This window comes from Penicillium verrucosum (genome assembly GCF_028828655.1).
Source record: "Penicillium verrucosum strain IBT 35672 chromosome Unknown utg000005l_segment0_segment0, whole genome shotgun sequence".
Classification (NCBI taxonomy): Eukaryota; Fungi; Ascomycota; class Eurotiomycetes; order Eurotiales; family Aspergillaceae; genus Penicillium; species Penicillium verrucosum.
The window spans coordinates 1,173,790-1,201,447 of record NW_026643214.1 but is presented as its reverse complement, the minus strand read 5'-3'; the positions used below and the strand labels follow the sequence as shown (position 1 = coordinate 1,201,447).

The following is a 27,658-nucleotide window of genomic DNA, read 5'->3' as shown; positions in this document are numbered from 1 at the left end:
ACCTATCACAAGCACTGCGCCCGAAGCGCAAAAAAGCCCACCAGCATGGTGCTGTGTTAGACTATGTTGCTGGTCTAGGTCCGTTTGATCACTGGTCCTTATTGGTTCAAGGGAAATTGACCTTGTGATTGAAGGGATCAAACAGTAGTATCCTTGAGCTTGATAAGCAAAAGCAAGGCCGAGGATAAGGCTACTATGCTAAGAACTGGAACGAGAATATTGTAAGTATAAGAGGTTGGGTATCTAGAGACTCAAGACAGGCCATGAATTTACCGGGGCTAATCAAATAACTTTGACGGAAGCAAAAATTTACCACTCCATGTAGAGTGCTCGGTAATGACCACGAAAATTGGGCGTTGTCCAGTATATGCTTGATAGTCTGTGAAGTGATGTTAATATCTTTGAAAAAAAATGTCCACAAAGAATAGCGTTCTTTTTCATACCTTTGCTGCTTCCAAATCTGTTCCAATCTTTTTCCCAAGCAGCTTTTCGAACAAGAGGCGCTGCAGAGGTTGTGTCAAAGCAATACCAATCATGTTCCCAATTTGCTGGAAAAGATAGTACGACGTGATGGCGACGGTAATTTGTTTCTCAGAAACAGCAGAGCTCAGCGCAACAAATTGGGCTGAGCAGCTCATTGTAGCCCCGAACCCGGCAGTTGCTGTGTATATCAACTCCCACATAAATGGCTCGAAGACTGACCAACGAACAATAATTATTACGTGACTCACAATGGCGACACAGAGTCCGATTATGGCACACGCCTTATAACGCCCCGTGCTGTGAAGTTAAGGAGAACTGTTAGGCTTGGGCTGAAGGGGGATCAGGAAGCGATTCGTACCGTTTCACAATAATGCCTGTCAGGATAGCCCCAATAGTAGCTCCCACTGATTGAGGTATAAGACTGAGTCCGCTCTGCGCTGTTGTCAACTCGTGAGTTTGGACAAAATATGGACTGATAGTAGAAGCCAGCTTGTAGGAGAGAGGGATCAGCTTGCCTGATCAAGCTCGTTCCAATGAATTATAGTCAATAACTCACAACAAAGTTGGCCATCGAGGAGAAGAAGGTGGCACCCCATATCTGACCAACTTGAGTGGTCTTCACAAGTTGGAACGGAATCACAGGGTTGCTAGCCCATTTGACTTCAACGATGCCGAATAGTGTGGCACAGACCAGAAGAGCAACCCCAAGACCTATAGGAATACCTATGTGAGAACCGCTCAGATCGTACTCCGTTGAAAGCTGAATAAGAAGAACAAAGGCGACGATAGTGCAGGTCAAGGTGATGATTCCTCCCATATCGAGCGACGGGCGATCTGTAGCCGGCTTCTTTGGGCAATTCTCTTCATTCCTGTGGCCTGTTTCTTTTGACGAGGCCCTGGAACCGGCAAAGAGCTTGAATGTAGTGATGATAGCGCAAATAAATACTAACGGTATATGGAGGAAAAACGATCTATCTCAAGTAGTTTGCAATTAGCTTTGAGCATGGAGCGTAGGGCACGGGGCTTACATTCTCCATCCTAATACACTGGTAAGAAAGGCCCCCAAAGGGGCACCAGCAAGTCCTCCAAGGACGATGCAGGCCATAAGGTAACTTCTCAGTACAGCCACCTGCCGTAGGTCCGCCATCTCTGTGGCATGAAAATTTACCGTCAGAAAGGTAGGGCGTGGGGATCAATTATAGAAGTCATACCGTTCAAAGCAACTGACGCAAGATCTACCATCCCGGCCCCACCAAGGCCCGCCAAGAGCCGCCCGATAATTGCTACAGGCAAAGGCTTTGCGGAGCCCCTATTCATGTCAGCGGCTGAGTAGTAAAGGGGTTGCGAGTCGTAGTCATCAATGTCTTACATCACGGCGGCCCCAACTGCATATAACACGTAGGCAAGCAGGAAGGCCTTTAGTTGACCTAAAATCTCATAGATCCTACCGTAGATTGGCAGTGCTATCGAATAACCAAGGTTATACCCTGTTATGAGCCAAAATGCAGACGAAGCTTGCCCTAAATCTTGTGCGATGTGGTGGGAGGTAATAAGCACGAAGCTCTCATCGGTTGTTCCTAGAAATGCACCTAGAAAAGGAGGAACAAGCCATGTAATCAGCATCAGAATAACAAATGGCTCAGTATTGGGAGTAAATACCAAAGTACAAGGTCGCCAAAAGCAATTTGCTTGGTTTCAAAGGTTTTTTGTGCTCATCATTGTGACATGCCGTAGATCCATCAGAGAGAGACTCGGGCTGATGTCGGTCCATGGCGAGGATGGACAATGAATCTGGAATGCCTGATAGAAAGGTTGGAAAAATAGAAGACTGGAAGTGCAGACCGATCGGTTTTTGAGAACGCAACGATTGCTCATCATCTACGAGGTGCTGGAATGCAAGGTATTGTGGGACCTTATAGCCGACGCAAGACAACCAAGATAAACCAATTATCGCGTATGGGTTGCATCGAAGCAAGCATTCTGATCAGCCCTGGAGCCTTCTTTTTCAGTTTCGGGCCAGGAGGAATTGTTAGATCGGCTTCTCGGTAACTATGGAGTGGGCCACCTGAATTCCAGATGGAAGATCACCACTCCTTGCTTGTGAGAGCCGCGTAAGAAGTTATCTGTAACAAGAACTGATATGTCCGATGAAGCTCCAGCCACCACATTCAATAATTTGTTGACTTTTGTTATCAAATCTGCCACGTGGTGACTAAAGGAGGGAATGTTTGCGTTACATGGAGTTCAAACTAGGGCGGGATCTCGATCGGCTTGCTGGGTATCTCCGTGTTGATAAATCAAGGTCGCCTTCGGGGAGATGGGTTTGATGATCTTCGCTTTCCCTTACCTTGCACTGAATAGGTCTCCTCGCTAGGTATCACATCAGCGGCTTCATTTCAGCTCTAGGATGAGGATCAACTCCATGAAATGAGATGCATGCTCCTAGAGTTACCCTCCTGGGATTGTCAACCGCATTACATAAACAAAATTCGACGAACCCGAAGCCCCTTTTCCTCAAAAAAGGAAAAGAAAGAAAAAAGAACGAAAGAAATTCAAAGATGAGTAAACAAATGAAAAGGAAAGAAAGTCGGAAATTGCGATCCGAAACCCCCTCCATGGAGCTTGTCACAGTGTATTTGTGTTTATATACATGCTGGCAAGGAGCAGCCCCCCCTAGGATTATTGACAATAGCATGAACAAAGGCGCCGGATATATTCCTACCGTCATGCTGTACGTAGCATTCAGGAGCGTAGGAATCACAACTCGAGCAATTGAATGGAGAAAACTCAAAGCTCCCAGTAATTGCCCTGATTTCAAGTGAGGCGTTTGCGCGGTGAGGCATGATATCAACAGAGGCGTAATAGAAGCGGTAGATGCAAGGATCAAGGAGGATGCGATGTAATGGCTAGGCGCTTGTGAGAAGGCGATTCCCATATAGCCTATCATCTGTAGTACAAAGTTCACCTGGATCAAGCCGACCTCCCCGGAATTAGAGGTAGTCGACCGACTCGGCATATCTACCCTCTTCCATCGGCGTACCCGGGCTAGTACTGGAGGAAATACCAACGTCAAAACCAGAACACTCCATGAACAGGCCATGGAGAAAAAGAAGCTTTGCGTAGCCGGTGCCCATCCGAATAAGAATGCCGGGTATGCCAATTGTAGCGTGGGTAGGCCTATTATATTCCCAAATATAATCATCTCTATCACGGCTAGAATGATCATATTCTTTTGTCGGAACACTCGGGATTCCCAAATAGACTTGATCGATATCAGACATCCGCGGAGGTTGTTCCTTTCATCGGGGGGTGATTCTGAGATATCTCCGTCTCGGTCGCGACGACTAATTGAGTCTGGGCTTCGCGATTCAGGCAAGACAAAAAGAATAAACAACAAGAGGAATATATGAGCACCCATAGCAAGCTGGTAGATCAGCTGGATGCTATTAGGCGTCGTTAGTAGTAAGCCGGCAATGATAGGCCCTCCCGCGCCCGCGAATGAAAACGCCGCCTGTAGATAACTGAACCAGCGCGCCCCGGCGCTGTGGCGTGTGAGGTCGGTGATATATGTCTGCGAGATCGCTGTTGCCGTAATCGTGGTCCCGCTAAAACCTTCAATTGCATATCCTACCAGCAGCCAGTACATGTCTATCCAATCTGGATAGCGGAGAACTAATACCATGAGTGTCTCATATAGCAACGGTCCCACTATAGTACAGGCGAGGATCGGCTTGCGACCGACGCGATCTGACAGTGAGCTCAGGATTGGGGTTGCAAAGGCACCTAGGAGACCTGCTGTCGCTTGGCCATAGATGAGAAAGCGAGACAGATCGGATTGCGCGTGTTTGTTGGCGAAACATTTCTTGAGTTCCTCGGTAGGTCCGTGGGCAGGGGGTCGGCCGATTGAGTATCGCTGGTGACAGACCAAGGAGAGAGTCGCATTAAACTCTGGGATAGTTAAGACTCCGAAAATGAACATGTAATTGGTGTAAAAAAACACGACCCAGGATGGCTATGAATCGGTCAGAAATCCTCTTTTTTTTTGTTCCCTCGAACTTTTGGGGTTTGTAGCACACTGAAGGTTGTCGAAAGTGGGACTTGGGAAGAGCTTGACTCTTCTGGCGTCCACCCTGCTCGAGCAAAAGTGGCATATTCTCATGCTCGCGATCTGATGGACGTTGATTCATCGTTTGATGATAAATGTGTGATAATGAGTGATAAATGGATGACAAATGGGTGACAAATGTGCGAGAATAAGTGAAAAAGAGGTCCACGGGTGAGTGCATGAGCAAGTGTGGGGGATGCTAACTATACGGTCTATTTACGTACAAATTAGCCAAGACACTATGTGTGTATCAAGTCTTTTTACCGCTGGCAAAAAGAAACAAAAAAAAAAAAGAAAAAAGAAAACGAAGGGGGGAGAATGCAAATCAAATGAGATCAAGATCGGTGCACCGGTGCAGGTGCACCGCAGGGGACATGTCCATCTCCTCTCCACTCACTCCATTTCCCTCCACTTCTCTCCTCGGGGATCGGGCCGCCCCAACTAATGGCTTGCGCTGATCCCCTGCTACTATTTTTGGCCACTTTCAGGAAATGGCTCCTACAGCAAACTCTCATGAGAACATGACAGTGTTCTATCCCTTGAAATCCATGTCGACCTTTTCTTCTTCCGAAGATTTAAGCCATGCGAACAGGATATTTATAGTAAGCCCGAAAAGTCTTCTGAAATTTGTGAATTATCAATGCATCGTTACGCAGACGATAGCCTATACAACACATTCAGCGGTCTGAGCTTTCACATTGTCCAATTTCTTCCCCTCTTCCTGCTTTTTCAGGGCTTCAGTCAGGGCTTCAGGATACCATCGTTTGCCCACCTCCGGATGGCTCGTCAGCGCGTTGATCATGAAGGCCTCTCCAATGACAGTTTTGAAGAGATCCCCGAAGAATGACTCAGCATCAGACCGGACACTTTCATCACGCAGCCTGGTGATGTGATCAGGAATGTCTAATTTGATATCTTCCTCTGTCACATCAAAGCCAAACATCTGGAAGAAAGGGAAGCTAAGCCGTGCACCAAGCTGCCCACCACCCGACTGTCGTCCTGAATATTGTTCGCTCGTTAGGTTGACTCGGTGAGTAGTTGCAACACACACGCCTTGAGTCAGAGCCTCCAACGAGCGACCGATATTTATCACTAATGTGCCTGGTACTGGGGGTGCTGGGATCCATTCGCCCGATTTGTTCTGTACTTCGAGGCTGGAATGTTCCGTTCCTTGGAGTAGATAGGTCAAGAACGAGCCATCCTTATGAGGTCCAACCCCTTGAAACTCGGTTTTGGTGCCTTGTGAAGCGTCTGGTGCAGGGTATGCCGCGATTTTCATACCGCTCATACATGGCTTCTTAAAGAAATTGGCGAAGACCGAGGGATCCGTGTCTAGCGCTTCAGCAACCAGGCCTGTGAACCTCTCCGAAAGATGGTCGATTTCTGCCAAGTATGCTTCCACGCACTTGCGAAAGCCAACCGCTGAGGTTTCTGCTGGCCACTATAAACGAAGTTAGCTTAGCCTTTCAGAAGATATGGCTTCTTGGAAATACCTGATTAGGCCCCACAAGATTATACCAAACAGGGAGCTCGGAACTGTCCTGAATTTCGTGCAATCCAGCCTATTAGATGTGTATCCACGTTAGCAATCATTTCATTTCAACCACGTCAGGTGGCATGCAAGATACCCAGAAGGTTTCTCTTTCGTCAGCCTTCGCAGCCGTTCGTTCATTTCCTAAGCCAGTATATCCACGAAATGATTTGGTATTGGCCATGTTCACTTCTGCCTTTTTATCGGAAGGCAGGCTGAAAAAAATCTCCCGATGTTCGTAATAGATCTTGTTGCACTTGGACCGAAATAGAATGGTTTTTCAAGTACAAAAATCCGACCTTGACAAGTGCATGTCTAAGTTCAGCCAAAAATTGGGGTTTTGTGGCGGGCGAAAGGGCATCTTGAAAGTCAATAATGGGAAGAGAGGAAAAGTTCTCCGACATTGTTTAAACAGGATTCGCGTTTATTCTTGTCAGATTCAGATAGTATAAGTTAGGACTTCCAAGCACCAACAATGGCATTTATTTAACTGTATAATAAGAGGTTGGCACGAGCTATATGACTTGAGGAAATCTATAGCCCACGTATGGTTAATGCTAAATGCACATCTTATTGGTTTATGCGTGCAACCCCGCCTAACCAGGCGACGACTGAGCTATTCCAATGTTGAGGGGAAATCGAATCGGACCAAAACTTGTAAGCCTTTCAAGTGGCACCACCTTCAAGGTACAATTGACTGATATAATTACATGTACACGACGTTTTGATGGTCAATTTAGTGTGTAAAACAAAATACAGTCGCGTATTTCCCTTGTTCTGAGATAGAAAGTTTAAAGTCTTGCATCCCGTATCCATTATTCTGCAAATACGCAGTCAAAGCGCAAAACGGCAATAATACAGTCGTATTTGTTAAGTGTATTACCATGTATTGGAATTTCAGAGTCATTACATACATATACTCGGGCTGAGGTCCGAGGTTAAGTTATATACTCCACACCACCCAAGTGCTGCATTTGCCGCTGCATCCGCACCGTTGACGTGTACCGATCATTTTCACATAATTGGCCATTGTAAGACCTATATATCTCGAATACCAGGCGTTATGCATTACTAGTAGCTCGTGTCTGCCCAGCATGTACTCAATCCTCGCCAGCTGGCTCGAAGTGTGTATGTAGATCTTGACATATTAGTGCAATTTTTCCCAGATGAATGCAGGTATGGAGTCAGGACATGGACAGTGCTGTTTCAGCCCACGCTCGTTCATCACTCCGAGCTGTACGCTAAGTGGAGTCCGAGTCCTTTCATACATCGGCCGTCCTGACGTCTGCGAAAATGATCTTCCAAACCTTTTCCTTTTTCCTAACTTAATCGTGACAGAGGTCAAAGCCCCATGATATACAGCGCATTGCTACCCATATGCACATGCCAATATGTGGGCTGTAATGCTCTTTAATATCTCTCACACCACAAAGGCCCGTTAGCTGCACCAACGGCTGCACCAACGGAGACTTTGCATGCTACCTCATAGGGAAATCAAACCAGGCTGTGATGAGATCAGCAGTCACCAAGGCCACAAACAGAACGCACCCCGAGATGACCTCGAGAAAGAAGAGAGGGGAAGTGGAGATGTGGAGCTTTTGGAAATGGACACAACTATTCACACGTATCCATCTGGTTACGGGGTTTCTCAGATGCCCAGATGTGAGGTTTAGGACGTAGAAGATTTCCGGAGCAAATATCTTGCACATGCTCAGGTGTGCATATTGGTCCCGAAGTGTCAACATTTCCTTGCCTTGTCATACCAGCCTGCACCTCTGCAAATATCCTCGGCAGATTTGCTGAGGCTTTGGTTATTTTCAACCTTGGAATGAATACTAATAGGCGGCCAGCGAGCACTTGGAAACCCCGGATGAAAATTAAATTTAGACAACAGAGTGAGAAACACGAAACTTTTGAATGATATATATTCGTTGCCTGCGCTATACTTTAGAAATGCCCCCCAAAATGAAAAGTAATGACAAAGCCCCGTTGTAAAATCGTAAGCAGTGAAAGAAGAACGAAAGGGAAACATATGATCTCGCCGCTATTGAATGACTCGAGATTCAAACAACCTACCAGCTTGGCGGGCCATCCGATCAATGTGTCGCTCAAATAAGACTGCCACAATAATCATCATGGTGAAGCATGTAAGAAGCGAGCCGATCCAAGTAAATGTGAATGCGCCTTTGTGTAAGCAGGCGGCCTCCGATCCGGGATACGACTCGCCCCTGGCAATGGACCAGAACAAGTTTTGCATTGGCGACTTCAAAGAAAAATAAACCGCAAAGTGAATGACATATAGTGGATAAGAGATCCGGCCCAAGAACTGCAATGGTCGCGAGTTGAGTGGGTATTGTAGCCATCTCATATTGGCAATAGTGATAATCAAAAGAGTTGCTCCCAGCCCGGTCCAGCACCTGTTGAAAATCTCACTCACGGTCCACCATGGGGAGATTGAGATGGCAAGCAGAAATTGATATTCGGCGCCAAGGGGCCCATCGTCCGGGATAGACAGCAGAAATAATCCCACGAGTAATGATAGGTTTGTCCACAAGTAGTGGAATGAAGTCGATAACTTGATTGTGTTCCAGTTCCGGTTGATACGCTTCGAGAAAGAATGGTCGGAGGCAGGGTCAGAGTCAGAAGACAGGTGGATGTGACCCTTTGCTTCTTCCGCTTCTCCATAGAGATGTTCTGCGATGCACAGGCCTGAAGTAAATGCGAATATATCCCACTGCCCAAGGAAAAACCACCAAAAGGTGACTAGTATGAACAAGAGGCGACGGGGAAGGGGCCTCCAAAGTCCAGTGACAAGGAGTAAAAAGTAAATCACCAATGAGCCACGGAATTCAACTGGAATTGACCAAAATTGTGGATTGAGCACACCCTCCAAATCATCTCGCTCCATCGTGTTGGCGATGTCAAGATCGTATCGAACAAAAGTCATCAGATGAAGCAACTGCCACGACGAGAATTTGATGTGCGCCCAGGGTGCAGTCAGCGGCTGCAGATTCCATGCTCGTTCCATCATTTTGACCGCTTGTGGGTAGGTTACAAAGTCGCAATAGAATATGAGATTTGATAGAAGTGAGACGCAGAACACTGGCAGATAGAGACGGAAAACCCGACGAGTAGCCTGCGAGCATAAAACCTTGACCCAAGATCCATCCTTGTCGACGGGGAGATGTCGGGACTGGATGACGGGTATTGAAATTGCAACTCCGTACAATACCATGAAGCAGGTTACCCATGAGCTTGAGGCAAAGATGAGTCGAAAAGGTGGAAGTTCAATAAAGTGGCGATTTGCTTCACGAGGGTCGGCCCAGTACGAGCGAAACAAAAGTCCAAACACACTTTTGGGTTCCATGAAGAAAGCATGTCGAAGAACAGAATTGGCAGCAGCTAGACCTCGCAGACCGTCTAACCAAGTGATTCTCGTCATGGTCATGGACAAGTAACGACCGAAAATAGCGTGGGGAGGAAAGGCCTGAGACGAGGCGAAAGCTGCTATATGCTATTGCTATCTGGCGCTCACCAACAGTGACAAAGGTACTTAATATTCCGTGTGCTGCCGTCCACCAGATGGAAGGGACAATTCGGTCTGGGGGGCTTAGATTGAAGGCGCACCTGTGTCTTTACAAGACTGGGAGAAATCTGTTAGGAAGGGGTAAATTAGAAAGTTCCGCTTATTACAAATATGCAACGACCTAGGTGGCTGGCTGGTTGCTGATCGAGGACGTTTTAGGCAAAGTAATGTGCATCCAAATTGCATTAGTCCACTTGATTAGTTCCGTTACGGTGCATGTACGAGTTGACCGCCCACCGTCCTCTCCAAGCAGGCTGTTCCTCTCTATGAGTCTTTACTGTACTTCTGCTCTCACCGCAATGAAAAATAAACTATCCTATCTTTCGTCTTTCGTTTGCTTTCTATCATGGCTGGAGTATCGTGGTCTTTTGGGCCGCCTTGGAAGGCTGCTATTTCTTTACATACATTAACTCCCAGTACCACTACATTTCCATGGATTTCAATAGCTCATTCAAATTTATTGTGGTTATGTCGCTCCCATTACTCCGCAGTTCCGTTGACAACTTCGCGATAGTAAGTCTTCAGGCTTTTCCCCTTTGGAAAGTCAGGGAAGAGCTGGGTGAAATCCAGGTACCCAAGGTACTCGCCGTACTCTGGCGTATTATATCCTCGAACACACCAGGATATTCGAAACTGTGCCATATTGAAATTCACAGTGTCCTGTATCCCGGGATTATTCTCCACCTTTTTGGGATAATCTTGGATAATCGCTTCAAGCTCCTCGACAAAGACCTGCTCGTGTCTAATTTAGCGTGTTTGTTGAGAAAGTAGGTCTCCCGGGCTTGTCTACTTACATGGTCCTTTACAGGCTCTTCCCCGCTTACAATAGCCATAGTATCCCATATCTCGTTCATACTCAGGACTTCGGTATACGCAAAGACATGCTTATTTATGGTTCGGGGGTCGGTGATAATCTGAGCCACATACTTACCAATATCAGTCTGATCAATCAAACCGAACTTCTGGTTTCCATCGCCGACAATTCGGTGGTCGATAAGGCTCCAATGGGCGTGATCTGATCTCCCAGACGCGATCTTAGGAACAAAGACCTCAAACCAGCAACCCACGTCAATGACGGTATATGGCAGATGAGCGCGTTGAATGGCAGCCAGAATATCACGCTTCTATCCAAACAAGAAAAGAAAATTAGCCAATGAACTATACCGTAAGCAAGGTGCTCGCCCTGGAAACCGCACCGTATCTTGGACATTACTGATGCCTGGTGGTGTAGGCGCAACCCACTCGGAGGGTACAAACCGCTTGACACCCGCTGACTTTGCGGGTTCAACCCAGTGCTTTTGGAGATGTAAATTTTCCCAATTCATACAAGAAATGAGGATATCAATTCCTCGCAGCTTATTCACGAGGGTTTCTTGTGGCTGGGCCAAGTCATAGCCGGTAATAGCAAGGCCATCGTTTCGTAAGTTATGATTGATAGGGCTGTCGATCGAGGTTTGACGGGTGAAGGATGTGATACTCTTCAAATATTCTCAGTAAGATCAAACGAAAAGCGTGGTTGGGAGGGTTCGTACAAAATTGATTTCGGAAGAAAGTAGCCCTTTAACGACGGACTGACCAACGCTTCCAGTGGCACCAATGATACCAACTGTAATAGGGGAGGTCATAGAGGAAATCATTCTCTGTTAGGATTTGCAATATGGAAGGAGTGTTATGTATTTGAATGAACGGCCCGGGGGTCCATCAGATACTTATACTGTAATCCCAAGGAACAGATATATAGTGCGATGAGGGTGGGGGAAAGGTGAGAATTTAGCATTGCTAACGGAAAAATACTCCATAGAGCTAACTGAATTGAAACTAGACGACAAGTATGCAGGTATTTAAATAATTGAACCAGAAAGCAATATCAAGCTCTTTGAATCTTCATGTACGGAGTAGTGCTAGAGTATGATGTTGTTGATGGTCCATTCCCCTTCGAGTCTCACAATTAGCGGTGTGAAAATATAATTATCTGTCTTTGACTGATTTAAACAAAATGTAGGGATCGTTGCACGGAATTTGACGAGCAATCAAGCGGCTTGAGTGGTGCTTGCCGATCTCCTGATAAGTCAATATATACCAACATACCTCCTGCAGACGACATGATCAGCTCCACGAATCAGTTTCTTAGTGTTTCCTTGTGCCACGTATACCACGTATACATGAAATAGTTCTTTGTGTCGATTTTTGATTCGGATGGAAAAGTATTATGGGGCATGTGCCCGATTCGAGGATATATATCAACATGACCATTTAGATGCCCACAGTATTCGGATGTAGAGCACGCCATGTATCTAAACGCTATTACTCCGCAGATGGTAAACACATTTACGAAGTATTTGAGGGTCCAAGTGTTTGCTTTTCCTTTCCATCACCCCCCCAGCCGCTAGGCATTGCATGCATGCCCAGGTGCATTGCGGGGCTTACGTTACGTGTGTTTTTGTTCTGTTTCTTGCCATCGTGCGTTCAAGTACTTGCATCAAATTGAGGATCCCCCTCAGTTAGGTATAAATAGGTATCAGACTATCTTCTTTTGAGGGGCTCGATTAAAACTCAAGATTTTGAATTGACATTCAGCTTCGATGTCCGTTCTCACCAGAGTCCTCGACTACTCAGGTGACGCGTTAGTTCGCCCATATGGAGCGTTCTTCGCGCTGTCCATCTTACCCGTAAGTAATTATTGGCTAAAATATGAACGGAGAATGAATCTTGAACATTGATTTTCTGTTTGCGATCTAGATTACCCTCTATTTCATCGGTGTAATCATTTACAATGTCTACTTTCATCCATTGGCAAAATACCCTGGGCCCAAGATTATGGCTGCAACACGTCTCCCTTATTTACGTATGGTAGCCACTGGCAACGCACCCAAAGTCACCACAGCCTTGCATCGGAGATATGGCACCGTTTTCCGTATAGCGCCAGATGAGCTGTCGTTTTTAACCGAAGGAGATGCCTGGAAGCGAATCTATGCAACTCGGCCGGGTCATGGCCAAAAGCAGAAAGATCATAGATTTTACCAAGGATCTGTCGACGGATACCCGAGTATTCTTCTCTCTGGAGATGCCGATCATGCATTTGTTCGTCGCTCGCTCTCACATGCGTTCTCCGACAGTTCACTACGGGGCCAGGAACCTGTCATTCAGGGCTACGTCGATCTTCTCATTCATCGTTTACGACAAAGAGCACAAAAAGGCGCTGAGACCATCGATATCGTCTCATGGTATAACTTTGCCACATTTGATATCATTGGCGATCTTTCATTTGGTGAACCATTTGGTTGTCTCCAAAACTCCAACTATCATCCATGGGTAAGCATGGTCTTCGACAATGTTAAAGCTGGCACAATTTGTCGTGTGATTAGCCGTTTACCAGGAGGAAACTTTCTTCTTGGTTTATTAGCACCAAGAAGCCTAATTGATGCTAAAAACAACCATGAGAAATTGACGGTAGAGAAAGTCGATGCGAGAACAGAGAAGTCTAATGATCGTCCCGACTTCTTCGCCAATATTCTCAAACATCAAGACACCGAGAAAGAGTTTCCCCGTGGAAAACTGTATTCAAATGCCAGCTTTATCATCGTTGCTGGCTCCGAAACCGTCGCAACAATACTGTCTGGAGCCACCTATCTTTTGTTGAAAAATCCGAATGCACTTACCAAACTACAACATGAGATTCGAACGGCATTCAACTCAGACAAAGAGATTAATATGGACACCTGCAGTAAACTCCGATATACACAGGCTGTTATAAACGAGTCGTTGAGGGTTTTCCCACCGGTCCCGGTTGGCCTCCCGCGATTTGTTGATGCTCAAGGAGAAACAATTGATGGACACTGGGTGCCCGGAGGGGTATGTCAAGATCTCACCTCAGTGCCAATCTGCTCCACCTCTAACAAGCATCAAGACAGTTGTATCCGTCGCCCCTATAGCCACTTATCATTCCGAGTCGAATTTCAAACATGCGGATCAGTTCATCCCTGAGCGTCATCTCGGCGATCCTGCCTTTGCATCTGATAATAAAGATGCACTGCAGCCTTTCAGCGTTGGTCCGAGAAACTGTATTGGTCGAAAGTAAGTTCACTTTGAACTCCCACACCGGAGATTATTTGGTCCTGACATGTCATCATCTAGCTTGGCCTATGTTGAAATGCGCTTGATTCTCACCAGGATGATTTTCAATTTTAACTTGGAACTGGCGGAGCCAGACATCGATTGGGAAGATCAAAAGTGCTATACTCTTTGGACGAAGAGCCCCTTAATGATCAAGCTCACGCAGAGGGATATGGATCAACCATCAGCTTAACATAAGCCGTTCCTTACATTACGGTACTTGGACACCATGAATCCTACTTTCCCAAGTTAAACGAGTGCCAACTTTCGGAGGTATTTTCATAAGAATCACGCCTAAGAGCCCTGTACTAAATGTATCCGGACACTTTGGTCAATTTGGGTTTAATTGGAAATATCGAGTCTCGAGGATGCGCTTTAGAAGTGACCGTGGTAGATATGATTGATTGTCTGAGCCAGTCCAAGTCACTGTCAGTTTCTCTATATAAACTATAGCTAGAACCAAAATTGCATCGATCTCATTGCTCTCCAGGACGATTGAGCCCTTCTCTTTGTTTATTCCCTGGAGCCCTATCTATTAACTCCATGCCCTTCCTAGATTAGATTCCTAACAGGAGCTGCATTGGGACCTTTCTATACCCGCAGCCTCCGCCTCTTTCATTATTAACCCACCTGCCAATCCTCTACCAAATGCAATTTTGAGGGTGTTATTCTCGACATCTGCCACTCACCATATTCTTTGTCAGCTACGTAAGGGATTTTCAGTGGACATGCCTCTTTTCGAAACTGGATCAGCAATCGTATTGAAAGTCAATCCAGGAGAATGAGTCGGTAGAATATTCAAGTTGATAGGCGCGACCGCGGCCTAAATCTGGTACATGCAGCTACATATAGGAGACGGGTGTTATACAAAGTCAAAAAAAAAAAAGAAACGCCACTCCAAACCGCTGTATAAGACAAAATTCCAGAACGAAAATGTGGATCCAATGGACAATGAATGAAAGTGGAAGATATCCAGCACGAGAGACTTGTGGTTCAAAGCTCATGCAGTGGACAAAGCGCTTGTCCGGGTTGATGGCGCACGGGATGATGTACCATCTTGGAGCTTAGCCTTCTCACCTTCCAACTGTTCTTCGTCCTCGTAGTACAAATACTCGTCATCCTCTTCATCGGCTTGCCCGAATATATTCTTCCAAACGCCATCCCAGAGACCCTTCTTAGTCACTAGGCCGCCGACCAGGAGAATAGGCAGTTGCCAGATACTGGCCCAGAAGAGGCCACGTGCCGTGCCGCTCGCACCCTGGTGTTGATAGAAGCGGTATGCCTCGCGGACTAGCCAGCCATTGGCGAAAGTGCTACCGACAAGGAAACCATGTCCGACGACATTGACCCACCAGAGACCAATGGAGATGGGGAACATTAGAATAGAGTACCGCAGAGCGACCCGAGCATTGCGAGCTGGGTTTACCCAGCACAGCATCCTGTAGCCGGCTGCTTTGTACTCATCGCGGATCAGATGGGATAGGGCGTTGAAGTGGGGGAATTGCCAGGCGAACAAGATTGCACCTAGCAGCCATCCTCCAATGCTCTCTTCGCTGAAGAGCATGTCGCGCCATGTGTCATGACCAATTGTCGCCGTTTGGCCTGCTGCGGCGATCCATCCCATGAGCGGTGGAATACCACCCACCACCGCGCCAACCCAGGTATTGATTACGTGGATTCGCTTCAATGGTGTGTATACAAAAGCATATAGGAAAATATTGGAAGCGGATAGAGCGGTAGTTGTCGGGTTGGTCCCGATATAAAGGAGCGACAGGCCCGTGACGGCGGTACCAATCGCGAAGAGCAGAGCTCCCCGGCGCGAAACAAGTCCGCGCACAATAGGACGATTACGCGTCCGGGACATGAGTGCGTCGTATTTTGGTTCGAACATCATGTTCAGTGTATTGGCGCTGCAACAAGACAGGAAAGTGCCCACCGTCAGGTATATAAAGGTCAGGGTCGAGGTTGAAAGTGTGGGGAGTGGGGTCATAGCCGGGTCGAGGGTGAGCAGGGACGAAATTGGGTACATCCCGTATGCAGTGGTGGTGGTGAGTACGACCAAGAAGGACAGTCGCGGTTTTGTCAGGGCGAAATATGCAGCCAACTTGCGGCGGAGGGAGGTAGTGGGGAGTGTGGATGAGAAGTTCGACAATTGCGCCGAGGCATCCAGCGGGAGGCTGGGTTCTGGTTTTCCGGTTGAATTGCTTTCCTCCTTCAAGCGCTTTCGCCGCCGATGTGGTAGTTCCTCTGGTGTTGCTTCTGTCGCAATCGCGGCGGATGATGCTGTTGCAGACGACTGACTGACGCTGGGAGATGACGAAACGGTTGATTTGCTTTTCGCATTGGAGGACGTAAGTGAAGACAGCAAGCCAACTTTGTTATTTGACCCGTCGTAGAATCGATTGGCTGAGAAATATGATTTGTGGAATACTGAAGGGGACTGGTCATCCGCAGTCCCGGTCCGCCGTTTCGAGGATGATAGGAACCCCCGAATGCCCTCGGGGCGCACATTACGAGGCCCAAAGAGACATTGTGAGCACACAAGCGCCTCTCGAGGCCTCCGTAGAATGGATGGCCGCAGAGGGATCATGGCGGGTCGGTCATGCAGAAGGAAGAAAAGTGAACGAGAGAAGTTGAATTTCCCCGGTGATGCACGGGCCACATCCGTTCACCTTCGGAATGTCAACAAATTGTTTCTTCGAGATATTGCCTGATGCAACACTGTTCTCTCTTTTTCTGGTGATCGTTTATATTCATTATGGATACCATTCAGAACACAGTGATTACCCCCCTTCAGCCTTATTTGACGCCTATTGTCTCGGCCATCCCCGAGCTAGTGCATGATGCCGTTGTGTCCTTGATTGGAAAGTCTTGCCACAGCGCACTGTTGGTCGATCTCGATGTCACTAAGGACCCTGCTTGCACATCACTCGCCATTTCCAAGGCCCTTGGTATTGCCATCGTTGGTGCCAGTGCAGTCGTCAAAATCCCGCAGATTTTGAAGTTGATCAACTCCCGCTCCTCCGCCGGTGTCTCATTCGTCTCTTACGCCCTCGAAACCGCCAGCTTGCTCATCACTCTTTCGTACGGCGTGCGAAACCAGTTCCCATTCAGCACCTATGGCGAGACCGCTCTCATCGCCGTGCAGGATATCGCTATCGGTGTTCTGGTCCTGAACTATGCCGGACGCTCCGCCGCCGCCGCGGCTTTCATCGCTGTCGTAGCTGCCAGTATTTATGCGCTGTTGTTCGACCAGACCCTGGTGGATGCGCAAACCATGGCCTACCTTCAGGCTGGTGCGGGTGCTTTGGGTGTTGCTAGCAAGGCACCTCAAATCTATACCATCTGGCGTGAGGGAGGAACCGGACAGCTTAGTGCATTCACGGTATGATTCTATTTGCCCTCTAACGTGATCCCAGTTCGAACACTAATTCTTTTTTTTTCTAATTAGGTATTCAACTACCTCATTGGATCCATGTCCCGAATCTTCACGACCCTCCAGGAAGTTGACGACAAGTTTATCCTCTACGGATTCATTGGCGGCTTCTCCCTCAATGTGATCCTCGCGATCCAGATGATCTGGTACTGGAACGCCCCGGCGCCCAAACAGAAGGCCGCCGCTCCTCGCCCAAAGGCAGTTGAGAAGGCACCATTAGCCCAGAGCACGGGAGCGTCTCCCAGACCTAGCGTGAAGACACCCACCACCCGCCGCCGGGGTTAGAAAGCTCAGCGATTGCTTCACTTCGCTTTTTTTTTCGGTTTTGGTTAAAATAGTAATAACACCGTCCGTTTTTTGAACCATACAATTGTAGGAACGAGCCACGAGGAGTTGTATTCATGGGAAAACCATAGACCCAGTCGAACCGTAAACACAGACCACATGTCATGAGTCAAGACTTATCAAGTCTCTAAATATCGAAGACTATGGCATGCGCCCAGTAGTCATATGTCTCAAAATAAGATCCAACGGCACGAACGGGTGCACAGGATGCGGGTGATGAGGAGCAATATTGTACTCCAACTCCGCAGCACCAGGCTTCCGATGAACACCAACAACATCCATCTCCTCCGCATTCCCCTCCTCCCCCTCACTTTCCTCTTCAGAGCCATCGTCATCCTCCAACTGCCTCCTCAACCCAGTAACAACATTCTCAATCCCAGTTTCCCGTTCCTCAAGCGTAAAATTCCCACCCCAATTCCTCCGCCGCGCTTCCTGGTTCGCCTCCAGCGGCGCCCATTCCCACAGATCAGCGAGCTGTGCTTCGCTCAGCGGTTTGTGCGCCGCATCCGGGTCGGAGAAATTAGACTGTCCCGCAGCGGGCTCTGTACCGGCCGTGCGGCCGCGCGCAACCCAGTCTTCGACGCGAGGATCGAGTTTTGTGCGGAGGAGTTGCTCGAGCGTGTTTGCTTGTGTCTTGCCTGGGTATTCTGGGCCTGGGTACGCGACTAGATTGGAGAGGAGGTCGCGTTGGTCGGAGAGTTGGTCCGAGACGCTGAGAAGGTTGTTGGAGATGATGCTAGCTTGGGATTGGAGGGAGGTCCTGGTTTTTGGGGGTTAGTTTTATGGGTTTGGATATACGTATTGTCTTGTTGCATTTGTCTGCTTGGGTCTGGGATTGGCGTTGGTTGGAGGAGATGGATGGTAGAGCTCTTACCAGGGCGGAAGAGGGTCGCTTTGGTTTAGACTTGCGATCAGTGAGCCTAGTGAGCGTGTAAGCTGCACGAGACGTTGTCGCGATTGTTCGAGGACTTTAATTTGTTCTTGGGTGAGGTTGGACATGGCTGGTTGGGAGCTTTGGAAGGTCAAAGAGCTCTGTCTCCAAATGTGAGGGGAAGAGATAAAAGTGTAGATCAACGGCGGAGAGCCTGAGAGTCTTCCAGTTGACTTCTCTTCTCCCAATTTTCTCAATTCTCTTCAATTACACAGTCAATGTTGTTTCCAAGCACTATATTTCTAGTCCAATTGGAACTCTTTTGGTTTATTCCTTCTATATCAAAATATCAAAACAATTGTACCAGGTGGACAAATGACAGCACTGAAGTTCAACAACCCACCTAAGCATACCGCTAAGCACTCAGCACCAAGCCCTCCAAACAGCTCCAACCCTCCATAATCAAACCCAGAAAATCACAACAGAGTCCACATATCCACAAATCCAAAAATAACCTCAAGTTCGACCATCCCATCTCCCATTGGACCCTTAGACCCTTGGCAGTGCGTGCTGAAACGCCTGCAGAACAGCCAGCCAATCTGCAGCGACACTGAACCACGAAAGCCCGTCGCCCGGAGGTTGTATAGCCGATCATCTCGTATTATCTGACAGTTTGGCTTGCGTAGATTCTGCCTGTCCCGTTGTTGACATTGCTGGGCGGCTTGTCAATGCTATTTTCGGATCTATAATATGTGTGTGTGTGGATATATTTAGATCGTAGAGGGGAGTGATAATTGCTACATAAGTCCTCTTGCCGCCCTTTCTGGTCATGCTGGATGCTGTTCTTTGGTGTTCTGTCTTCTTCACACTCTGCTATTTTAAGTACTATATTGTACTTTACTGGGATATTCTATGTGTTGGGACATTTTTTTCTCCATTTGACTATTGACTATACTATATACGCCAAAGACATGCAGACATTGCAAGATGTCGGGGATATATTGACGCGATGGAGCAGAATAACTCCATAAAACAAGAACCCAAACGCCGTCGACAATGGGGTGAGCTGATATCCTGGTCTCATTACATCCAAGCCACAAACTGACTCTGCTATCCACAGACATTTCACCAATGCTATACAGTAACAAAGTAAATACAACAAGGTACAAGTTGTCACAACAATCATTGCCACTGCTGAGGGTTCTTTTGATCTGGATCAAAGGTCTGAGGGTGAACAGGTACCTGACCATGTTGACCCTTTTGATCCGGCTCAAATATTTGAGCAGGGATTTGACCATGCTGCTGCTGATACTGTTGTTGAGTATACTGTTGCTGCTGGTACTGCTGCTGAGGAGACTCTTCAATAATATCCTGTGAAAAACCCGACTTATCCTGCCCCTGGAAGTGCTGCTGGTACTGTTGGTTTTGATAATGTTGGTCCTGGTGGCCATATGCAAGCTCTTGTCCACGGCCGTCATTATCAACGAAGCCAAAACCAGACCCGTGCCCATACCCGCCAGAGTTATACATCTGTTGCTCGGCCCAGGCTTGCTGCTGCTGCTGTGGGCTGATCGGCGATGCACCGTTCCAGTGGTTGTACGGGTTAACCGTGTGGCGGTTCCGACGGGTCTTCTTGCGTCGGTGCCGGATGAAGAAGAAGCAACACAACGCGAGTGACACGACGAGGATTAAAAATCCTACGATTGGCACGGCGATCACCACTCCCAGATCTAGTTTTGAGACTTTGGAAACGGGCGTTGTGAGAGAGAGACTTGAGGGGAGGAGGGATTGAGTGAAGATTCTTGTTGGGGCTATTTCGAATGCCTTGCCCGTTGCTGTCTTGAAGTGGCAATTGTAGCGGATGGACTCGAGAACTGGATTCGGATAATGGTTAGTTGTGGTTTCTTTGGATTTGCTGATATCATATTGGTACAGGAAGGGCTGCAGGGCATACGTACAGTTTGCCATGTACACCTGGGTGGTTGTCAAGTTGTAGCAGAACTCGCAGGTATTGACAACGTTATCTGCGAAAGACGGAGTGTCACACCACGAATTCAGGTTCGATGTATCTGGGTCTTCAATGTTGGTTTCGACTGCTAAGCGCACACCATCGCATGCGACTGGACAGGGAGACGAGGTATTTGAGATCGAGTCTGGAGATCCAAACACACAGGTCGAAAAGGCGTAGCGCAGATTATCTGGTTCGATTAATTAGCACTGAGCGACAAACTGCATTCTGCGATCATTGGAAGGTGGTACGACATACACAGTCCCCAGTTCACATCCGATTCTCCAGTGTTCGCATCGTTGAACTTGCTGTCCAACTGGCAAGAGATGCATTTTTGGAAACTTTTCCCTACTGATGATTGATTGTACGATTGATCCAAACACGCAATCTCGGAAGATGTAGTGTTGGCCGTTGTACCGCACACATCTGTACAGGGTGAACCCGGCGTGGTTTTCAATCCGAAAACCACTGGAGCTGGGCTATTCAGCAAAATCGCAGCCAGGACAAAAGCTAGCATCCTGGAGGACCTTAAACTTCCGTCACTTAGCCCGAGCATGATGGGCCGTAGTGAACAGAAAGTTCAACAGCTTCTGTTCTTACAGCGACCGCCAAGGAGGTGGGATGAAAGTAGGCAGAGTGCCGGATAAAACGACCTCACGTTCGCATGAGAAACGGTAAATTAGAACTTAAGATCGTGAGTCTTTTTTTTGGGGCGGGAAAGCTTCTTTTTTTTCACTGCGAGCAGCTCTCGCTCCGTCCCGTTTGGATGTGATGACTAGGTGGAGTGATTTTGTCGAAAGAGCTAACAGGACAGGGAAGTACTGCACAATCCAAGCACCTGCAGAGCTGCTAATGCTTGGGCGAAGGAACGGAAGGGATGCGCCGGTCGAATCAGGCACATTCTCTTGCTCCCAACGTTGGTCCTCGGCGTTTAGAGAACGCCGTCTATAGGCTGGTTGGTGACTGCACTCTGGCTGGGGAATCGAGGAACGGTTGGTGGGGGATGGAGTGATCGCCCCGTCATCCTGCTTCCAGTGGATATGCTGCAGGCGTACAGAGTGTGATGGGCTCTGATGGTTGATTGGTGAGTGGTGGGTTGTGACTGTGATACCGTCTGCATAATGCACGGGCGCATGTTCACCCCCTCATCTGAGTGAAGTCGCAAAATGGAAAAACGGGTGTCGGCATCTCTGGACTGGAAAAGAACAAAAACAAAATATTTGAAGCTTTGATCTGCCAAGGGAACCCCCTCTTGCTAGGGCCGGGAGAAGAAGGGACTCCGGATTTTGAAGTAAAAGATCCAAGTATACCCTACTCCATACTGTATAGACACAAAAGGTATGTTGTACATAGGTAAAATTTCTTGATATTTGGTCAAAATAATTATATGAAATGACTTTAATTGCAAATAAACCCTCCATAATGCAAAAATTAATAAATAAAATTGAGATGAATCCAGTCCAACGGGCGACCACAGGTCTTCCGAACGAGACTGATTCGAACAAGATTGATTGGTTACGCCCAAAAGAAAAAAGAAAAAAGTAACAAATAAAAAGCCACCACATACAGACTTCTAGTTGAACATAGAGTTTGTTTGGGACATATCAACCATAGAGCTCATCATAGGAAGGCACCATTTCCTGTCGAGGCGCAGACTCAGGTTCCCGCTGTTTTGTACGGGGAGGGTATCTTTTCTCTGGGAAGGAAGGTTGCTTCGGGGTATTGTATGGAACACGAGGGGTAGAGGGTGGCATAGAAGGGACAGAGATAGAAGATGCGGCGGTAGAACTCGTTCGTCTTGAGTTGGTGCCACCAGATATAGATACTGTGGGTTCTGTTGCACAGCTTTGGAGGCTACAACGGCGCATGCGTGAAGTCACTGCGAGCGGAGGGGACTTGGCTGGGATATCGAAATCTTCGTTATCGTCGCGTGTTGTGTGCAACGCATCTCCCATGCCGTATTCTCGAGGGCTCAACTCAATTCGTGGGCCTAGAATATCTCGTTCTTCCTCTTCTTCGTCGCATGACTCATCGGTAGTGCATTCGTCATCGATGATAGAGCTTGAGGGTCGGCGACTTGGCCCATGCCTGAGATCGCCAAGGCCGAGTCCTTGACCTGGTGGTGTATGAGATGGCGGTGTGTGTGTATCTCTATCTCCCGCACGACGCCGTATATTTTGGTCGAAATATCCTGTAGGAAACGATGGATTGTCTCCCACTTGGTGTTCTCGGGTGGCTGTGCTTCGCGATCGTCTGCTTGAGGTGCTAGAACTCGGCTGGCGTAATGGGCCACCCGAGATATATTGTTGATTTTCTTCGGCCTGTATGTCTGCCCTCGCTGGTGCATTCGTGACAAAACCAGAAGTTTGATCCCACTGATTCCAGGACCCTTGTGTGGGATAGGTGATAGAAACATCACCCCAGCGAGAGTGGAGTTCTGTGGACACTCTACGCTTCCTTTTGAACTTCTTCATGAAAGTGGCCATGGTCTTCAACCAATCCTTCATAGGAGCTAGAGGAGTGGGACGTTCAGAGTTCAAATTTAGCAAAGGGAGGACAAATCACTCCCTAGTGCGGTGCTCATCTCAGAACTTATGAAACTCCCCACCGAGAGCATGGGTTCTCTCCCCAAGGCAACAATTCAAGCGCAGCAGACGGACAAAGAGGGATAGAGAGAAGGTGTCCAAGGCAGATAGGTCGCCCGCATGTGTTGAAGTTATATCAAAACGAGACGTCCATGGAGGCACACTAGGAAACCACTGCATATCCGTTGGTAGCCAAGAAGAGCGAAGATCTTCCGAATGAAGTGCCTGACGGGGATGCTGTTAGTAGCCAACTGACCCAGCGAGTGATTAGAGACCCGGGAGAATACCCGGTGGTTTGGTACAACCCCTCTACTGGTGGCCCCCGGGGCGGAATCCAAGAATCGAGACAATACTGTATCTCGCAGAAACAACAGCGCGTCGGAGAAGGGGGGAAAAAACAAAACAAAAAAAAAAAAAACAGCGAAATGCAGGGCTAACAGTTGACCGGCTGAAGGTCAAGGCGGGTCGCCGAAAACGAGAGGCTCCCATAGCTGCATCGTGGGTAGAAAATGCATGTGGGAGGGGTAATTGCGATCCCTGTTCCCCTTGGTCATTCTCAGCGAGATATTTAGTTAGCTGTGAGGTGCGGCGCAGTGAACTTGCGTGGACAAATTGACGCGGGTCGGCCAGAGGTTGCATATAGTGTGTCTGTATCAACGCATCCTCGTCGTCCGTCGTCTTGGCGTGGCGCTTGTCTAAGGATCTGCACTCACAAGAACCAAGACCCTCCATATGATGATCGGATTTGAGGATAGACAATTTGAGTGGCAGATTTTATCCCTTGAATTCAGGGATCATGATGCAACAACGGACGTGATAGAGACATTGAGGCGGCTTCTTCTTGACCAGTCATTTACTAGCACCGACGAGAAAGGGAAATATACCAGGTGAAAGACAGGGATCAAAAGAGGGGGTAGCCTCCCCTCTCAAGGCGAAAAAAGTGCGAAAAGGCGTAAAAAAGCACTATTTCACTGTGACGCATCTGAATCCCTGCAACGAAGTGGAGTTGAAGGATCAATATTCACAGTCAAGTGGGCATAAGTGTAGTGTCTAGAGTAGACAAAGTACCTTAAAGAATGTGAATTTCCTGAAAGAGGAATTATTAGAGACTGGGATGTTAGGAAAGATCAATTCGAGGCGTTCGAGCCGGGAATACTCCGTTGATGTACTGTAGGCGCCAGGAGAGTGTGAAAGGGGAAATTCCCGGGATGATCGATGTTGGAGATCATAGCACAGACCAAGTGACTGTCTACAACATACAAAGTAGTTATTTTACTATGACAATTACAACTTTTTCACCAGTTAATGAGGGTTGATTTTTGTAGAAATCTTGAAAAAAAAAAAATCGAAAAATGACAAATAAAAAATGACCACCCAGTCACATTTTCCGAAAAAAAAGAAAGAAAGAAAGCGCCATGCCGTTATAGTCGTGAAAACAAGAAAACAAGCCCAAGCCACTGTCACAATGTCAACGGAAATTGGTGATCAGCCGCGACAGAACGGGTTTAGGTTGTCTTGGAATGGCCTGCGCCGACGGCATTGGCTCAGATGCACTCCTCTCCCTCCCATCCCTCCTGTCTCTGCCTTCCTGTCTATTCGGGTTCGGTGGAGGTGGCATAGCTGCCTGGCGCCTCGACCTATTTGGAACAGCTACAGGACCAATTGGAGGTCCATGGTCGGCCATTGAAACCGGCCGGGAGGTTGCTAGCCTGGCATCACCGTAGTGAACTGCACTCAGGCGGGAAGAGGGACCGGGGTGTGGATTGGCATGATTGGTGGGGTTATAGGTATAGGTGTGGGCGTTAATATCGCCCACCATAGACGTTGGCCTAATAGGTTGATATCGTGACGGATCATATGTTGGCAGTGTGGGGTATTCTGGCGGTTGGTCGTATGAAGGCCGAGACAGTTGTTGTTGGTATTGTTGCGCGTGCTGGGCCTGGCGACTGTAGTCCGGCGCAAAGGAGGACAAGGGCCGGGGTTGGGAGTGGAGACCTCTAGGTGTGCCTAGTTCGTCCGTTTTATAGGCTGGTGGTGGTTCAAGAGGAGAAAAGTCCGAGGATTGTTGGGCATTTCTTCTTCTGGCCCGTTCTTTTCGCGAGAAGAGATATAGAAAACTTCCAGTCACTAGTTTAGGTTAGCTTGCTTCTGGTGGGTTGCGGCTCGAGCTGCATACTTGCTAGGAAGATGAGGCTGCCAGCTATCGCACCAATGATAATCACGGGGGTGCGAGAAGAGTAGTTGTTATCGGAGCGGGGGCCAAGAACAGAATTAATTGACATAGCCCAATATTCAAGGATTATTCAATGGGGATGTATTTGTCGGAAGGACATCCAAGGTATAGATATCCAAAGTAAAAACAAAGAACTGAAGTCAAGACAGATTTGACCTCCACGATCTTGTATTAAGACCAGAAAGACTTTTATAATTGAGCCTCAATTCTGTGGATGCTATAACAACAACCCATGCTTTGAAACTGCGACGATATAGATATATAAGACCCTGAAACGGATCAACGAAGCTTAGTGCCATCCTGACACACGGTCCCTGTTTCAAAGATATTTTGAGCGACTCGCGGGGAAAAAATAAAGATAGCATCAATTAGCTATAGATAGATTCACCCAAAGACGACAAAATTAGCCAGCATTAGTTCAATTAACCTGCATAAGCGGCCTAATCTGGTGGGCTAGACCCTCGCAAATGCGTCCTAATTTCTAAATTAAAACTGCTGCATCTGTGAACAAATCACATTCATGCATTTGCCGTCCCCAACAATCTTGTATGTTAACTGGTTTGTCCAAAGCGCCTGGCAATCAGCAAATGATATCCCCCGATTAATCCAACATCACTCTACCAAGTTGTATATATAAATGAAAAGGGTATCACCGCTTGTTCGCCTAGGATCATGAAAGATCTACAAGGTGTGATGAGTGTTGATCAGTTGACAGTACTCTGGTATGGTCCTCTTCTACTCATTTTTGATTTGACAAGTCTCTTGCCAGATATGGAAACCCTCACAGGGCTTCAACGCCCGCATACAACAAATCTAACATAGCCCAAGCCCTACTTCAATCTTCCAATCCCCGATTTTTAAAATACAAATATCCTCTTTTTTAAATATCATACAATCTATACTCTTCCCTCGCAAAATGACTCACCAAAATAACCCCCCACCTGAGCCTCTTAGAGCCACTTTTACTCCGCATACGCCCGATAAAGTGCAATGCCCTTGTCAGTCACAAAGTCCAACGCAATCCCCTGTCCCACAAAGAAAACATATCCCTCCTTTAACTCAGCGGTCTGGTTACCAGGGAATTTCATATGACCATCACCTTTGGTAACAATCATCAAACTCGGCCCAAGAATGGCCTTGTGCGTCTCATTCTCGCCAGCCCCAAGACTAGTACACAAGACCGAAAATTCACTGATGGGCGGTGCATAGACATCCGTCTTGCCATTCATGCCCTTGTCACTCTTTCTACGCGGCAGCAACGCATCCTGCGAATTATGCGGTACAAAGGTCAAAGCCTGTCCGAACAACTCCACGCTGTCGCGTTCTGCAGCCGGACAGAACCCTGTGTTGATGACGTTGTCTGACCGCGCCATGCACTCCACGATATCGCCTTCCAGGTATGCGTGGATGCTGTCTGCGGGGACGAAGACGGAATCGCCCGGTCCTAGGGTCATGTAGTTCATCAGCAGGGCGGCGACTAGGTTTCCGTTATCGCCTTCGCCGTATTGCTTTGCTAGACGGCCCAGTAGGCTGGGGATGTAGGTGTGTGCGCCGAACTGGGATTCGGGGATGGCTTGCAGATCTTGCATTGTCTGTGCGACTTCTTTGGGTGGAGCGCTTAGTAGAGCCTTGCATACTTGGCGCAGGGTTTCGTCGTTGAATTGTCCGGATTTGGGAATGTACTTTGCTAGGTGGTTCAACTCGAACAGCGCTTGGATGTCCTTCAGCGGCTTCCAGCCAGCGAAGAGCTCGAATTTAGAGAGTGCAATTGCAATCTCTGGCTTGTGCATGGTGTCACCATACTTTTCGGGATGCTCTTTGTGTAGTTGTGCGGCGAGCTTCAGGTCTGGGTGGATTTGTAGGGGTAGCGCTTTTCTGAAAGATAGAATCTGGATCAATGTTAGTTTTATCTATATGTCCACACACTATAATTCTTGGCTCTTGGCTTTTGTGCTTACCTTTGGGAGAAATGGAATCTCTGGACCCCATCGGTCGTGGACGGACTTTCCCACTAGCTCGGGATGCTTCTTCAGGTATTCGCCGAGGTGTTCGCCCGTGGAAAGTAGATATGATGGGTTTGAAGGGTACGTGCCCAACCACATCTACTCCAATGTCAACATGACTGTGGCTTATAGCCAATAACTCCGAGAAGCTTACCTCGGAATAAGTCTGGGAGTCGTCAATCCCTGCATTGGTCGGGGTTTTCGACCATAGCTGAGCAACAATTGACTCTTTTCCTTTCTTCCCCCACTCGTCGTTCTGTTAATCCATAAATAATTAGTATTGATATAAAATATCTGACCAGAATATACTTGCCTTGACACCACACCGAAGTTGGACTACTGCGTCTGCCATTACGGTT

General features: G+C 47.7%; 14 protein-coding genes across 14 annotated transcripts; 2 read left to right on the top strand and 12 right to left on the bottom strand.

The window, feature by feature from the left end:
* Positions 1 to 437: 437 nt before the first annotated feature.
* On the bottom strand, positions 438 to 2,254 carry N7516_011314 (uncharacterized protein; the record flags this gene model as incomplete). The annotated part of the gene is made up of 7 exons (XM_057224032.1): positions 438 to 780; positions 842 to 993; positions 1,040 to 1,454; positions 1,512 to 1,632; positions 1,695 to 1,792; positions 1,853 to 2,072; positions 2,143 to 2,254. The coding sequence occupies 7 exons, from the start codon at positions 2,252 to 2,254 to the stop codon at positions 438 to 440; spliced, it is 1,461 nt and encodes a 486-aa protein (XP_057069172.1).
* A 1,219-nt stretch (positions 2,255 to 3,473) lies between these two features.
* Positions 3,474 to 4,462, bottom strand: N7516_011313 (uncharacterized protein; the record flags this gene model as incomplete). The annotated part of the gene is given in 2 exon segments (XM_057224031.1): positions 3,474 to 3,534; positions 3,552 to 4,462. 2 exon segments carry the CDS (start codon positions 4,460 to 4,462, stop codon positions 3,474 to 3,476), a joined length of 972 nt encoding a protein of 323 aa, XP_057069171.1.
* Positions 4,463 to 5,252: 790 nt separating this feature from the next.
* Positions 5,253 to 6,303, bottom strand: N7516_011312 (uncharacterized protein; the record flags this gene model as incomplete). The annotated part of the gene is made up of 3 exons (XM_057224030.1): positions 5,253 to 6,029; positions 6,082 to 6,150; positions 6,217 to 6,303. The coding sequence occupies 3 exons, from the start codon at positions 6,301 to 6,303 to the stop codon at positions 5,253 to 5,255; spliced, it is 933 nt and encodes a 310-aa protein (XP_057069170.1).
* Positions 6,304 to 8,163: 1,860 nt separating this feature from the next.
* N7516_011311 (acyltransferase 3) lies at positions 8,164 to 9,561 on the bottom strand (the record flags this gene model as incomplete). The annotated part of the gene is made up of 1 exon (XM_057224029.1): positions 8,164 to 9,561. The coding sequence occupies one exon, from the start codon at positions 9,559 to 9,561 to the stop codon at positions 8,164 to 8,166; it is 1,398 nt and encodes a 465-aa protein (XP_057069169.1).
* Positions 9,562 to 10,185: 624 nt separating this feature from the next.
* Positions 10,186 to 11,330, bottom strand: N7516_011310 (uncharacterized protein; the record flags this gene model as incomplete). Its single annotated transcript, XM_057224028.1, has 4 exons — positions 10,186 to 10,437; positions 10,500 to 10,829; positions 10,902 to 11,183; positions 11,238 to 11,330. The coding sequence occupies 4 exons, from the start codon at positions 11,328 to 11,330 to the stop codon at positions 10,186 to 10,188; spliced, it is 957 nt and encodes a 318-aa protein (XP_057069168.1).
* Positions 11,331 to 12,287: 957 nt separating this feature from the next.
* On the top strand, positions 12,288 to 14,011 carry N7516_011309 (cytochrome P450; the record flags this gene model as incomplete). Its single annotated transcript, XM_057224027.1, has 4 exons — positions 12,288 to 12,374; positions 12,445 to 13,557; positions 13,613 to 13,779; positions 13,840 to 14,011. 4 exons carry the CDS (start codon positions 12,288 to 12,290, stop codon positions 14,009 to 14,011), a joined length of 1,539 nt encoding a protein of 512 aa, XP_057069167.1.
* An 807-nt stretch (positions 14,012 to 14,818) lies between these two features.
* On the bottom strand, positions 14,819 to 16,408 carry cox10 (protoheme IX farnesyltransferase; the record flags this gene model as incomplete). The annotated part of the gene is made up of 1 exon (XM_057224026.1): positions 14,819 to 16,408. One exon carries the CDS (start codon positions 16,406 to 16,408, stop codon positions 14,819 to 14,821), a length of 1,590 nt encoding a protein of 529 aa, XP_057069166.1.
* Positions 16,409 to 16,576: 168 nt separating this feature from the next.
* On the top strand, positions 16,577 to 17,539 carry N7516_011307 (putative monosaccharide-P-dolichol utilization protein; the record flags this gene model as incomplete). The annotated part of the gene is made up of 2 exons (XM_057224025.1): positions 16,577 to 17,203; positions 17,270 to 17,539. 2 exons carry the CDS (start codon positions 16,577 to 16,579, stop codon positions 17,537 to 17,539), a joined length of 897 nt encoding a protein of 298 aa, XP_057069165.1.
* Positions 17,540 to 17,740: 201 nt separating this feature from the next.
* On the bottom strand, positions 17,741 to 18,598 carry med8 (RNA polymerase II mediator complex subunit MED8; the record flags this gene model as incomplete). Its single annotated transcript, XM_057224024.1, has 2 exons — positions 17,741 to 18,359; positions 18,474 to 18,598. 2 exons carry the CDS (start codon positions 18,596 to 18,598, stop codon positions 17,741 to 17,743), a joined length of 744 nt encoding a protein of 247 aa, XP_057069164.1.
* Positions 18,599 to 19,652: 1,054 nt separating this feature from the next.
* On the bottom strand, positions 19,653 to 21,110 carry N7516_011305 (uncharacterized protein; the record flags this gene model as incomplete). Its single annotated transcript, XM_057224023.1, has 2 exons — positions 20,737 to 21,110; positions 19,653 to 20,668 (listed from the first exon to the last, which is right to left on the bottom strand). The coding sequence occupies exons 1-2, from the start codon at positions 21,032 to 21,034 to the stop codon at positions 19,653 to 19,655; spliced, it is 1,314 nt and encodes a 437-aa protein (XP_057069163.1). The 5' UTR covers positions 21,035 to 21,110.
* A 972-nt stretch (positions 21,111 to 22,082) lies between these two features.
* Positions 22,083 to 22,985, bottom strand: N7516_011304 (uncharacterized protein; the record flags this gene model as incomplete). Its single annotated transcript, XM_057224022.1, has 1 exon — positions 22,083 to 22,985. One exon carries the CDS (start codon positions 22,983 to 22,985, stop codon positions 22,083 to 22,085), a length of 903 nt encoding a protein of 300 aa, XP_057069162.1.
* A 1,046-nt stretch (positions 22,986 to 24,031) lies between these two features.
* N7516_011303 (uncharacterized protein) lies at positions 24,032 to 24,292 on the bottom strand (the record flags this gene model as incomplete). Its single annotated transcript, XM_057224021.1, has 2 exons — positions 24,032 to 24,150; positions 24,220 to 24,292. 2 exons carry the CDS (start codon positions 24,290 to 24,292, stop codon positions 24,032 to 24,034), a joined length of 192 nt encoding a protein of 63 aa, XP_057069161.1.
* A 239-nt stretch (positions 24,293 to 24,531) lies between these two features.
* On the bottom strand, positions 24,532 to 25,345 carry N7516_011302 (uncharacterized protein; the record flags this gene model as incomplete). Its single annotated transcript, XM_057224020.1, has 2 exons — positions 24,532 to 25,190; positions 25,240 to 25,345. The coding sequence occupies 2 exons, from the start codon at positions 25,343 to 25,345 to the stop codon at positions 24,532 to 24,534; spliced, it is 765 nt and encodes a 254-aa protein (XP_057069160.1).
* Positions 25,346 to 26,258: 913 nt separating this feature from the next.
* Positions 26,259 to 27,651, bottom strand: N7516_011301 (uncharacterized protein; the record flags this gene model as incomplete). Its single annotated transcript, XM_057224019.1, has 4 exons — positions 26,259 to 27,185; positions 27,255 to 27,398; positions 27,454 to 27,555; positions 27,613 to 27,651. 4 exons carry the CDS (start codon positions 27,649 to 27,651, stop codon positions 26,259 to 26,261), a joined length of 1,212 nt encoding a protein of 403 aa, XP_057069159.1.
* Between the last annotated feature and the right edge of the window lie 7 nt (positions 27,652 to 27,658).